The following is a 14,140-nucleotide window of genomic DNA, read 5'->3' on the forward strand; positions in this document are numbered from 1 at the left end:
GATGCAAGATGTGATTTGTAATCGCAGCGCTTCTTAAGTTTTATGGATGAGTTTAAACATGTTGAACTTGAATTTTTCCGCGCACCAACAGCCCGTCTGTCTTCCTGCTCGCTACCTGCTGATCCTCTGCAAACATGGTAGATAGGAGCAGGTTGACCTTGGCACCCTCAACGCATTACATGTTTTCTCAAAGATGATTGTCGTATCAGACTGGGTATCCAAGAAACCTTTACACCAGCCTTTCTAGTCCAGGGTTATCACGATGAGAGATCCACACTGGAACAATCATTGAGCAAATTTCCTAATAATTCAAATCAATGTTACTGTCCAGTTCAGACTTCTATGGTGACGATTCGAAAATCCCACGTCTACTTCGTCCGATAGAGCAATCACAGGAGTCAGTACATGCAAGGTTGATAGTTGATGGCATCTATGTCGTACCTCCTCAGCGTTCAATGCAGGCACAGCCTCGTCTCCATTCTGGAGACGAGGCTTTGATTCACCACACGTCCCCCCATTGATTCTGGAACTCAACTTCTCATCTAAAAACGAAAACGGAAATTTGCATTGTTGTGTGCCCTGCGATTTTAGCCTTTTCATGTAAATGTGAATTTAATTCATTCTTTGCAAGTACATATGTGTGTAAAGTAGATGTTAATACTTTACAGTGACGAGGAACGCTTCAAAGTCAAAGTTCCATTGTGACAAGATCTTCCAGGCAATCCTCAAGAGGCTCAGGAACGTTGATTAAGGCAACACTTGCTGCTCAGGCGGCTCTCTTGAAAGCGAGGCTTGAGCATGCGAATATTGAGGCAAAACAGAGAGCAGAACCTGAGAGGCAACAGTCAAAGCTCAAGAAGATTCAAACTTTGACAGACTTGCATGAAACAGATGCAAGATTAAAGGCAATCGAATAGGCTGAGACAAGAAGAATATGCAGCCGTCATAACTGATGCGGTGAAGAAAACAGAAAAAACTTCGTCGATAAAAAAATACATCCAACCTCTACCGACCCCAAACGCTGATGAGTCCGATGCAAGGTCAACGTCACCTGCAGCGACACCAGAAGCTCCGCGGACAGAAGATAATAGTATAACACCACTAGCACTGTAGGAGACTGAAACCAAGTTGCCTATCGCCAGTGCAGAAACTCCACTCAACAATCTCACAAACATTTGTTGAGCAGATCAGCCTAACTAGACCAACACCAGAGCCAGGTGTCTTTACTGACGATCCCCTGAAGTATCCTCGATGGAAACACGCCTTTGAAATATTGATTGAACACAGAGATATCCCGCGATCAGAGAGCCTGTACTACTTACAAAGGTACCTCGGTGGAGCTGTGAAGGAAGCAGTAGAGGGCTACTTTTTCCTGTCTTCAGATGATGCATTTGACAAGGCAAAAGAACTTCAGAATAGATTTGGTGATCCCTTTGTGATTGCGAATGCTTTCCGTGATAAACTGGAATCCTGGCCCAGCATCTCTCCACGTGATGGCACTGGAATGCGAAACCTTGCTGACTTCCTTAGCCAGTGCCAGGTAGCTATGGAAACCATAAACAGTCTACAAGTACTGGACGATGAAAGACAGAACAGAAAAGTGCTTGCCAAACTCCAAGATTGGCTGGTCAAGAAGTGGGCCAGACAGGCTGTGGAGTTCAAAGAAAAACAAAAGAAGTACCCTCCATTTAGCAACTTCGTGAAGTGCATGCAAATGGAGGCTAAGATCGCCTGCGACTACCCTACAAGGACTCAGAGGGCAAGATAAAACGAATGATAAGGGAGAAAGTAAAAGAACCTCTGGCGGGAGTTCCTCCTCAACGAGGAAAGAAGAGTCAACACCAGAAGTCCTGCCTTTGCTGTAACAAGAATCACAACTTGCGTGACTGCGGAATTTCTTCAGCAACCACTGGAGGAACGCGAGGCCTTTGCAATGAAAAGGGGCTTTGCTTCGGGTGTCTCCAGCAAGGGCACACATCCAAGGGCTGCAAACGAAGGGCCACTTAGAAACCTGTACGAAGTCTCATCCGACAGCTCTTCATGGGGATGTCAGAAAGGCAGAGAAATCGACAGACGACAGCCGAAGTCCTCAGCAGGATTCTCAGAGGGACCCAAATCCTCTCAACTCCCACTCAGGAGTTAGTCACCTCACTCGAACGAACAATTGATGTAAAAGCTCAATGATTGTTCCAGTGTGGATCTCTCATCGTGATAACCCTAGACTAGAAAGGCTGGTGTAAAAGTTTCTTGGATACCCAGTCTGATACAACAATCATCTTTGAGAAAACATGTAATGCGTTGAGGGTGCCAAGGTCAACCTGCTCCTATCTACCATGTTTGCAGAGGATCAGCAGGTAGCGAGCAGGAAGACAGACGGGCTGTTGGTGCGCGGAAAAAATTCAAGTTCAACATGTTTAAACTCATCCATAAAACTTAAGAAGCGCTGCGATTACAAATCACATCTTGCATCGAAGCCACTTTCAAATTTCTGCCAAATCAGTTGAAAAGAGTTAAAATTCGAATGCCCCTCCCCCTAAAATAAGCAAACTGGCGCATAAACACTTTTAATAAAGACAAACGCAATCTTATGTTGTTGTGTGCTGTTTCCTTTCGTGTTTTCAATTTCTTTGGCATTCGAAAGAAGTCAAGATTTTTTATGATATCGTCTTCATTTTCTCGATGAGTCAGTTTTGCTCTGCTGTATTATTCAAACATGAATTTTTCAAATTGATATATAAACTACAATATGACCTCATATAACCTCCGGAGTATGCAATGAAGGACAACATATACAAAACTGTATTTTTTGCTATGCCGAAGTAAACTTTTATTTTTCACGTTTGTCTCAATTAAATTACGAAAATCAAACTTTATTTGATGATTAAAACATAACACGACAGCCAAAACACCATGAGAATTTGTCATCTAAATGACTCTAATGTGAACTTAATGTGCTTCAGACTTTGGCTTTAAAAATTAATGATATTCAGCAATCTTCATATTTATGAACCAAACAGATTTGTTACAGTGTTTCAACCCTGCATAATTTTTTTGGGGGGGTCCAATATTGTATCATATCCGAGCTGAGTGGTGGAGAAGAATGAGTCAATTGCCGGAAAAAACCTTTAAACATCGTTTCCTAATAGAAAAAAAAAGGTTGATGAGATTCGACTTTTAGTGGGCAGTTCTCAAAGTAATAGCCGCACTGTGGTATACTGCTTCCAAATATTTTAAAACGACCAATACGATTTACTGAGAAGGCTAGGATTGAGAAAGTATGCCCAGTTCAGCAATGTTTGCGGTTCAGGTGCTAAACGTACAGGCTGTCACTAGTATCCTTGGAGCTTGAAGTATTTTAGGGCTAAAACTCTTGGGCAAAGGAAAGAAACCGCTTTCTGCCGGACATGAAAGTTAATGCTCGCAGAGAAAGCTCCAGTTTTACCATGTCTAAAAATTTGTTATTATAAATTATCAACAAACTTCACTGGAATTGAATCTTTTTTGTAGAATTCTAGTGGGACTCCAAACCGCACATTTGGACTAAGAATAAGAGACAAAAAGAAATACTGGAAAGCTTGAAGAAATCAGACGCAAATAAATCAAAGCACAATTTGAAACCATCTTTGAGATTTGAGTAATTAGAGAGAAATTAATCAAGCAGACCCAACTCTTTGTGCAGATGAAAAAAAAAGCCAGTACTGGCATGACTTGCCCTGCGGCCCATGCCACTGTACCATTTCAGTTGTGACCAATGAGCATAATTGTCAGGAGGTTGCCCGGTATCGGTAAGTTGTTCGGCTCCGGTAATTCATCCGTGATCTCTTGCTTGGATGGCACTTCTTCGTTGCGTTCACTACAGGTAAGAAAGGAGCAGAGAATGTTTGTTCCGTTACGTTACAGCACGATTATAAAGCGTTACAAATTACAATATTAATTAAGACGAAAACTTTGGAGACGTCGTTTGGGAAATTTATGCAACTGGAGTTGTTTAGATAAACCATATGGCTGATCCAATATTTTCTTTTAGCAATTTAAGATCCTATCCGACAACAAGCCACTGTAATTAAAGCAAACCTGGCGGGGTGGTGTTAAAATGAAATAGGTACCACACTGATAAGTGCGGCTAAAGTCGGTAACGTTTTGCTGTGAGCGTTTCTTTTCCTTGGATAAAGCAAAGGTCAAGGCTACAAATTTGGACAATAAATTAATAACCTCTCAAAACTGATCTTTTCCTATAGGACGCAGAGAGAAGAAAAAGGATAAACAGAACCCTCTCCGATTCAAGCCATGCACACACTCAATCATTTCCCTTGGCTATTTCACTATGCAAGCCAGCGCTTTTTCCTTTCTTTTTGTTTCCATGACCCCATAAAATGTAGAACCTGTTATGCAATTAGGTGCCCATTATAATTTATTCATAAATACTTCAAACAGTCTCTCTATAGACCCCTCCATTAATAAATTCTAATTTATGTGTGCATGAGCATAAATGGCATGTAGAATCAACAGGCTTGAGCAGCCCATTGAAAACTTTTTACAAATTTTTCACTTTAGTTTTCGGAAAACCTTCTGAAATTATTATAGCTATTGCTTTCTGGCCTAAAACTATTTTACTCTGCACTGAATAAAAAAGCAGCCTTTCCTTTTTCCCTGAGCGCAGGAGGTTAAAAGAAATTGACAAGACTCCTTTCCGACCATGCCCAATTTGATAGTTATATAGGCCTACTTCTGGGTACTATGCACCACTCGTACTAAGCTGAATCGTGGGTTGAACGCAAGGGGAATTGCGGGCTAGCTTCACATTGTTAAGATTTGTTTTGCTAGGTATGTTGTCGGCCGGGAATTATGGATGATACGCTAACGAGTCGCACAACTGTTTTATAGCTCACACAGAAACGAACGCTACTGATTTCTTTCGCCTTCGTGAGCTTAAACGAACATTTATCGAGTTTTTATTTTGCTGTACAAAATTCCTCTCAAACCAGAGAGTAATAGCTGTAATGATTTTAGAGGGTTTTCCGAAGACTACAGTGAAAAAGTGCAGAAGCTGAGAGCAAATGACGCTGACAGTTGTGCCCCTGTACACTTTTCAATGGCAGGAATGGGCCGCTCAAACGTTTTGCCTCTACTGCCATTTATGCGCATGCGCACATAAATGAGAACGTATCAGTGGAAGTGTCTATTCAACAACGTGCAACTTGACCGTGTATTTATACATCCACATATGGACTGGCAATGAGGTAACTAAAGCACTTCTATGTCCCCGAGGGACTGTGAGTGACCAGAAGAGGGTCTTATTTCCCGAGGCCGACAAAATCGTTTTGGTATAGCACACCTATTCCTGGTTCTTTATCCTGGTTGGCTGAAATAAGGGCACGTGTGGTTCACAAATGTGGTGTAGTACATGAAGTTAACTTCAACATGACTCGATTCGTGCCTTGACTTTGCGTGCGCGTCAATTCCAGAGACGAGTAGTGTGCCCGGTCAAGTACTAGGTTATACTACACCAAATACGCGTCCATAGAAAACAGGCAAATTAGACCGAAAGGGCGCTGTCTGTTGATTCTCGTAAAAAGGTTGCAATTGGACTCCGTTTTTTCAATTGAAATTCAAGCTTATGGCCAGAAGATCACTTTTCGTTTCAATTTTACGGGGGTTAGCCACGATTTTTTGTTTTCTTCGCTCTCCGTAGATACCCCCAAATATTGGTAAAACTATGCGCTCAGCTATGAATGTAGCCGCCCGCCTCTATCCAGAATAGGTCCACAATTTGGGGCTTTTTGTGAAAGAAATGTCCCGAACTGGAAAATATCAGTCCCAATTACGGGATTTATAGAAATATTTCTGCGATCCCTCCTGATTATGGCATGTCTTATTGTAAAAAAACCCTTGGGATCACAAAATGTTATTAATGAGTTCGCGCGCAGAAATACGACCATTTGGTGGAATGCACCTAGTCTTGAAAAATCTTTCACTAGTTATTGCGCCCTCTGGAGGTTGAAAAGTTGAATCTAAACAGTTAAAACCCTGGAAAAATTATTTTCCTTGTTGAGTATAGCAACTTAAATTAGACTAGCTCAAGGGACACTAAAATGAACGTTCAAGTTGTTTGCAATTTCTGAAGTGCTACTGAAAGTGGAATTAAAACAGTTTAAACCCCGAAAGAATATTTGTCTAGTTTGAGGTGTGTTATAAAATACATATGGACTTGGCAAATTCTGTCACCAGTGCACGCCCATGCCCTCTCGGGCCTGTGAGTGACCACAAGTGGGTCCTATTTCCCGAGGCCAACATAGACGTGCACTAGTCACCTCATTGCTAGTCCATATGCGTATAATATTAGTTCATCAAAGCCTTTCATTTTATTTCATTTTCTACCCTGTTTAAAATTCAAAAGCCACCCTTTACAGAGACGGATGTAGAGGGGGGAGGTGGAAGATTGCAATCCCTGTTCAGCCGCGGACTAAATAGAAGTCCCGATGAAAAAACCAGAAAATGAGTATGTCTACCACAAGAAAAAACATTCCTGAACGAGAATTGCGCTGTCCATCTATCCATCTGTAGTTAAAACAATTACATCGACTATTAAGACGAAAAGCAGAAAACAGTGAGTATACCTGGGGACCATCTGTGGGAGTTGTACGTTCCAGAGATAGCACTCGTCCTGTCGGAGACGCTGTCTATCGACCATTGACGGCGATAAGTCTTTGTAGTATAAGGTCTGTGCGTTGAACTTATGCCATGTCTTGGAACTGACCCTTGCTACACCTCTCTTACTTTCCATGTTAGGATTGCTGATATAATGCAAGAATACAAGTGGTTGTAATTATAAATGGATACAGACAAAAGGGTTTGACGCAGGATTTTGAGAATAGACGCCAGGCAAAGTCAGGATGGTATGGGCGTAAATCTCGGGTGATGGGGGTATAATCCTTCAGGTGTTGAGCGAAGTATGGGCTATTACAGTGGCGTAGATTTAAGCCGGTAATTGAGGGAAGCGGGCTGGGGAATTGTAGGGGGACTGACTTTTCCAGCTGCGTATTTTCTTTTCCCAAACAAAATCCGACGTTTTCAAAAGAGGGGGGCCTTCTGTGCTTTTTGCATTATTCATAATTTTGTCCAAGGCTTTTAATAATGAGCGGTTGTACAGTGAGTACAAGAGTATTAAATTCACCAGAACTTTGCAACGAATGTGTGGATTGGTTGGTAATACTCCCAACTTAAAATCCTTCGTCTCAGGTTCGAATCCTCCCTACTGCCTTTACAATGTTTTTTTTAAACTTGTAAATCACAAGTGAGAAGGGAACATTTTCACCATAAATTTGGTTTGTGTGGTCAAGAACGATGCATTAAATATGTATGTAACAGACCAAGACAGGAAACCACAACCGTTTGGGAGAACACATTCGCTACACGGCCGTGCAAATTTGAAAAGATTACACCTTTACTGAGTGCTGTTGATCACATTTTGGTAACTGGAAAGTCTTCACAATGGACCTTATTTTTTTCTCCACATGAAAAGGGGGATGATTCAACACCTCCTCCCCATCAAAAAGTGAGGGGATTATGCTCCACCCCCGGGATTTGCGCCATGGGCTATTGCATCATTTACCCACTTTCTTGTGGCCATAAATATGCCGGTGTAATGTAAGATTTTCCATAAACGTAATACACACTTCTGTATTACGAACATACCGCACCCTATAGAGTAATATGGTGTCAGTCCCCCGCCCCCCCCCCAACACATTTTCCAATTTCCCCCACTTTCTGACATGAATGTACGCCACTCATTGATGGAGAAAAGAAAACGGGAATGGAAGCTCCAAAACAGTGTATCCCTTTGGTATAATTTTCATACATAGAGCGACTGATAATCATTTCACACTAGGACTATGCAAGTCCACTCTAGCCAGGACTTTGCAAATTGTGTTGTCTGAGCCTAGTAAGTTTATCTGACAATACAACACTCTTATACAACGAACAGCTGAATGTAAACTTATCACACTCCAAAATGCTCATTCTGGGTGTCTCGATTGGAAAAGGTCACTACAACCCCCCCCATTCAGTCCACAGTTTGAAACACTATGCTTTTCTTACCCAGTTTTGGCAAAGTTGGTCCAGTATCTCATCATATCTGCCGACATACCAATCTCTTCCTCTGTCAATGAGACTGGTCGATCTAAACCTTGCATGAATGCGTTGCCAAAGACATAAGCGAGGTCATCACCGTGAGGAACAACATCGTAAAAAAAAAATATGGGCAAGAGATGGAACGACGAAACATGGGTCATCTGGTACAAGTAGGTATTGGAGTTGGCCGAAGCAAAGGCTTTAGCGACAGCATCGGCTGGGCAGACGAAGGCCTCGTCGCCAGTCAGACTCGAAAACGGCGAGAGGTAATTAAACTGACCTGGGTCCACGTAGTGTTGTCGGATCTGGTCAAGCATCGCCTGGTCGTGCTTGATGTAGACATAGTCACTGAAAATCGCATTGAAACTTTCCTCGGGGATAAAATAAAAAGTAAAGGAGAAGGCTTTTAATGCTATCATGGCACCTTCATCCCTCATGGTACCGATCATAACATCGGTCTTCTTGAACTCTCCACGTTTGTACAGATCTGCCGGATTTTCGGTGAGAAATTCTCTGTCGATAGTAGGCACAAACGGGATGATGTTGGTCTTTGCCTTCAAGGCGTCAAATAATATCTGCAGGAAAAAAGTTTGCAATTGACAAGGTTTGGATCGGAACGTAATTTCGACTAGTGCGAAGTCTTTACACAATCTGAAACGGAGGAAATGACAGTGTTATCAATTGGTAGTATCAGAGAAGATTTGTTAGTGATTTGTCATACTTGCGCACATTTTACTGATTATTAAGAACAGCGATTGGCTAATGTAGCAACTTTGTAGTACTTCTGGTTCCATTGCCACACCGTGTAAGTGGGCGTGGTTTTAGCTGCAACATCACTGGATAGAAGACAAATCGAACCATTAATTTGTTGAGGAGACATGTTTACTATTAATTTCCATCCAAAAAGTGAAACTTGATATGTTCCTTTTTGATACCATAAAGACTAATACGAGGATATTGATATAAATATATTTTATTATTGTCATACTGAGCACATAGACCAGCGTGACATATACTGTACAGTATGTCCAAAAACGTTTTGTTCATCCATATTATGATTTGAAAATGAAAACAAACGAAAAGTGAAATAAGTCCTTTTTTGGCAATTTGAAAGAGAAAACCAAAAAGTGAAAAGCAAGTCATTTCTCGTTTTTCAAAAAATAAAAATGAACCAATAAAAACAGATCGTTTGAACAAAAAACGACAACCATTTTGTGTTTCGTTTTTCAGTCTGAAAAACAATAACGTCAAAATCTATCAAAGCATTTGTTGCAGTGGAAAAACAGTTCAGTTTCCATTTTTAAGGGAGGACACGTCCTTGCTTGATTGTAGCCCGCTAAATTAGAATGAATAAAGCAGTGCTGAAATAGAGGACTACGATGAAGCCCATGCTTCCAAAAAACGAAGAGGAGCAACCCACTAAAAAATTCTCACAGTTGGCTAACGTCTATCTTATCCGCCTTGAGCAGAACCATTCTCTCATCAGTTTAAACAGAGTCATGTTGGTTGGGTGTATTCAATTCAAGACCGTAAAACGTGCATTTCCTAGCTGTTCGTTAAACAGCGAAGTTCAGTTCCGACGTATGGAGCCTCCGATGCTAAGAAAACAGCGCCCTTTCTTGGTCCAGCTCAAGGCGAGGGGAAGTGCGCTAGCGATATCATTCACAAACTTTGGACGTAAATTAATTACCTCTCTTTTTCGATTTCCCTACATATATTACAAGTCTACAGAGTTACTCATATTTTCCTGCATAATGATATAAGCTTTTGCACAATTTTTATCACGTTAAATGTTTACAAAATAACAGACATTTGGCATGCTGCACTTCTCAGACTTAATTAGTGACACCATGCTTTATTTAAGGAGGCAGTGACTACCTAGTACCTCCCCGCCTACTGCGAACTTCATGTCCTGCAGTGGAACTAAATTCGGATCAAAATGAAACTTAAAAGGAAATTGTTCGCTTTTATTGTTTCAATATGGAAAACGAAAAATTATTTTTTCCGTCTTCTCCAACCTTTTGCTTTCAATGGATCTTTTCTTTCGATTTTAGATTTCTTTTCTAAATTGAAAAACAAAGAGCGACGTATCTTTAATTGTTGTTGTTTCTTTTCAAATCAAAAAGCGAATAAACAAAACGTATACGGACCGCTTAGGCAAGGATCAGGAGTGTTCATTATGCACAAATAAAACAATGTTCTTGTAGGTCTTGTTCATCCAAATGCATTGATGATTGAGATAGACACCTTTGGGATATACTGTGTTATTAGGCGTCTACTGAGCTAATTGTTTTTACAGGAAGGCTTTCAGTCTTACATCGTTCATAACGGCCACGAGATCCCTTGTTGATTTCTGCTTCAGGCAACTGAGAAGGCTGGAACTGCTGATAGATTCCCCACACTGAGCAAGCCGACCGAGTTTGAAAGCGTGGTCCCGAGCTGTTGTTGGGTCTAGTACACTCCAGGGAGAGGAGGCTGTCCCGCTCTGAAGAAAAAGAAATTACACGGGAGAAATAAATCACTAACTGGCAGCCAGGAAGATAACACGTCTAATAGCTTTGTTAGTCATGATCTCATTAAAAAGTCCCAGGGAAGTGATTTTCTCAAAGCATTTCTTGAAAAGTCACCTTTGTGTCCTATTCAGCCAAATTTCACACTTTCTTTGTGGCTTCGTGATGGTAAGGTTTGTACATTCTTCAGCAAAAGTGCATTGTTCTTTCAAGAGGAACCCTTGATGTTACGGCAACTGAAGCACCAATTGGCCAGAACTCTGGACATTTCTATTTCTCAAATACTGTTTTGGAGTTACCAAAAAAAAAAAGAATTCCAAGGAGAAAAATCTACGTTCATAATTTGATCAAGAGAACTCCCTAAAGATGAACGGCGTCTACCGGAAATGGCACCATAGCATCGGTGCGTTATTTTGCTGTGGAAAATGACAACGCTTTGGTAAAATACCCTTTCAACAAAGCCAATGGGGGTGTTTTGCAATCATGAAAAAGTGTCATGTAAGAAATATTTAAGAGGAATGTATAACAATCCTGAGGATAAAATCGTCCACGATGCTAATTTCTTTTCCATGTCTACCTCTACCCATTATTCTAAAATTCCTCTGTATTCATCATAGACATATGGGAACGTATTGTAAGGCACCTTTGTCAACATACCTGCATGATAGCCCTGTTGTAGAAACCCCAAGATTGCTTAGCTAATGTCATGAGACTAACTGACGCAGACCCAGCACTTTCTCCAAAGATAGTGATCTTATCGTCGTCCCCTCCAAAATCTGTGTTGAGATTCGGTAAATACTATAAGATAATCCACGGAGGGAGCAGTCACAAAAGAACTCCATCAGTGACTTATCCAGCGGGGAGGCAGGGGCCACCCCCCCCCCATTGTTTCAGCAAATATTAATGATAATTTATCGAATATTAGCACGACAATCCTATAACAAACCAACACCAGGAAATAAAAGCAAGGATGTCGGGACTCTGAGTAAGGCTTTCATACATTTTCACCCCAACATCATGTTGAATTAGACCGAAGCAGCATTCGCTTTTGAGTTGTCCCTCAACTCCAACACCCCGCTGAACTCCACATATCATTAGTTTGAACAAACAATGGTTTCTCACAACAGGTGAGTTTAAGGTTGAGAGGAAGATTTTTTTGAGATTAATCACTAACTTGTGCATTTCAAAATACTTGGTCTGGTTTTTATAACGGCAGTATTTTCGTCTGAACTCACCAGCTATGTGGTTCTTGACCCATTTCAATGCTTCCAGTTGATCCCACATTCCATAGTTACCAGGGAGTTCGTTGTCCCCTGCAAGCAAGGTTGGGTACGAAATCCAACATCAGCATTGGATACAGATTAAAATTTTTATGTGGGGGCCTGGGTAACCTGAACGGAATAAATGCTGTGCATAATTATTGGCTACTTCTTCTGCTACATGTTAAAATAATATTTCAGACATTCTTTTCGGATCGCAAGTACTCAAAATAGATTGATGGAACAAATGACAACGATGTAATCTTTTTTTCTTCAATTAATTTTATCGAAGATCATTGTACACAAGTGGGGTCAGTCTAATGAGAATTTTTGGTTCATTATTCTGCCCCCTTTGGTAGCCCATTTGTACCTTGGCAAATAGTCAAACCAACCTGTGCTGAGGAAACCAAACACGCCCAGTCTGTAGTTGAAGTTGACGACGATGACATCATGGTAGGCTGCCAGAGCTACGCCATTGTAAGTCTCCATTGACCCGGAGCCTGATACGAACGCTCCTCCGTGGATATACAACATGACGGCAGCCTTTGATGGCTAAACAAATGTGATGTTATATGAGATATACCACTAAAAGGGAACTTGAGACACAAGGATATCAGAAAATTTCGTGGGATGGATGCAGGATTTTTGGCTGGGGGAGGGGATTTGGGAAATATTTGTTCAGGGGTGTAAGCCTCCCATGTGAACTTATTGCCGTTGGTGAAAATCAATACGTACAATTCACAGCTCTTGTCTGACGATTCAATTGCCACGTACCTAGTTCAGTTGGAAGGCAACCAACCCCCCCCCTGCTCTGAGGCAAAACAGTTTTAAAAATGGGATTATAATAAAATATAACTTCTTATGGGTACACCAATACCATTGTAAACAATGTACATGTGTCATATAATGTTTCATCATCGTTTCCGGTTGTCCAAAAAAATGAGACACTTCGAAAAATCTCTGGCCTGACCCCCCCCCTTTTCGGGAAATTCCTGGATTCGCCCCTGAACTCCAGTGTGAGGCCACCTTTAAAGACAAACGAAGGATTTTCCATTCTATTCAGGCGCATTCTTAAACTTGACATATGCATGAATTCTGGCAAACGACAAAATCCCATAGAGGCTGCTCTTTTTTTAATTCTTAAAACTATGACTGGCCATCGGTACAAAGTAGCAGAATAATTCATTGATGAGACATCGTGTTAAAAACCTCACACAGCTATCACGATACAAGATGATGAACATCTCGGCTACAAATGTAAAATAAAAGAAAACACCACTGTTTTTAGGACGAGGTGTTATGTATGCTTACACTAACAAAAGGTGTTTATCTGCAAACGAACGCTACCAAACACCGATGTTTTTCAACATACTGGTTTTAAAAGATATTCAACGCCCCCTAATAACATGGTGCCCACGCAAAGCTGAGGGGTTCTGATGCCTGTCGCCGGATTAAGGTGCATTTTCATATGCGCCTCAACATATGCACCAAGCGTTGCGTCTGTCATTGCTCCCAGGCCGATTTTGACGTGTGTATGGAGACGTGTTTTGTGTCTGTGAGAGTGAAACGCATGAACGCATGGTGTACGCTGCGCACGTACCAAAAACGTACACATGGAAAGGCGTCTTTAGCTTATATTTTAGTGAAGGTCATTAAAGCATTCAATGATGTTCGCCTACTTATGCAAGTAACTCGTTTGAGAAATAGGACATAAAAAAGCTCTGAGCATAATCAACTTTATTCTGTCGCTTTGATTTCAAACAACTACTCACCCTTGGGTTAGGTACCCATATGTTCATGAAAAGACAGTCTTCGCTGGCGGCTTTAAAACCTAGCTGAGGGCAATCCGCCCCGAACTGAGAAGCGTCAAAGTCACCAGACCACGGTTTCTTAGGTTGGGGCTTGCCGAAGCGCTCGGGCTTCTCAACATATGGGATACCCCTGTAGACATCGATATAAGTATCTATGGAAGGGTGGGAGTGATGCTGGAAGTGAACAGTTTCGCCTACTACAGCACCGAGACCAGAGATGCTGACTCTCGGTCCATCACACTCCACGCTGAGGGGACCTACTGCAGCCACCGTCAGAACAGCAAGTAGACGCAGCATCGTTACCGTGATCAGAACTGTTTACATATGTCAAAGCAGTTGTCGAAGAATTTGCTGAAAATGACTCTTATGAGGGCTTTTATAACATTTTACCAAGCGTGCAGTCTATCCGGCTTGGTGATAAGAACAAAGG

The 14,140-nt window shown here is 41.4% G+C and overlaps 1 protein-coding gene across 1 annotated transcript; it reads right to left on the bottom strand.

The window, feature by feature from the left end:
- Positions 1-2,818: 2,818 nt before the first annotated feature.
- LOC110984437 (acetylcholinesterase-like) lies at positions 2,819-14,041 on the bottom strand. Its single transcript, XM_022244643.2, has 8 exons — positions 13,672-14,041; positions 12,292-12,451; positions 11,876-11,953; positions 11,298-11,416; positions 10,448-10,615; positions 8,098-8,705; positions 6,618-6,794; positions 2,819-3,853 (listed from the first exon to the last, which is right to left on the bottom strand). The coding sequence occupies exons 1-8, from the start codon at positions 14,005-14,007 to the stop codon at positions 3,739-3,741; spliced, it is 1,761 nt and encodes a 586-aa protein (XP_022100335.2). The 5' UTR covers positions 14,008-14,041; the 3' UTR covers positions 2,819-3,738.
- Positions 14,042-14,140: the final 99 nt, after the last annotated feature.

The sequence above is a fragment of the Acanthaster planci genome, unplaced genomic scaffold (genome assembly GCF_054643075.1).
Source record: "Acanthaster planci isolate LZ-2023a unplaced genomic scaffold, COTS_SCS Contig123, whole genome shotgun sequence".
NCBI classification, from domain to species: domain Eukaryota; kingdom Metazoa; phylum Echinodermata; class Asteroidea; order Valvatida; family Acanthasteridae; genus Acanthaster; species Acanthaster planci.

Excerpts from the sequence above, each read along its gene's own strand:
- LOC110984437 (XM_022244643.2), bottom strand. The coding sequence starts at position 14,007 with ATGCTGCGTCTACTTGCTGTTCTGACGGTGGCTGCAGTAGGTCCCCTC. Across the intron at positions 11,954-12,291 it reads GTTTGGTTTCCTCAGCACAG|GGGACAACGAACTCCCTGGT; the intron begins GTTGGTTTGACT and ends CCTTGCTTGCAG. Across the intron at positions 6,795-8,097 it reads ACCAACTTTGCCAAAACTGG|CAATCCTAACATGGAAAGTA; the intron begins GTAAGAAAAGCA and ends GCATTATATCAG.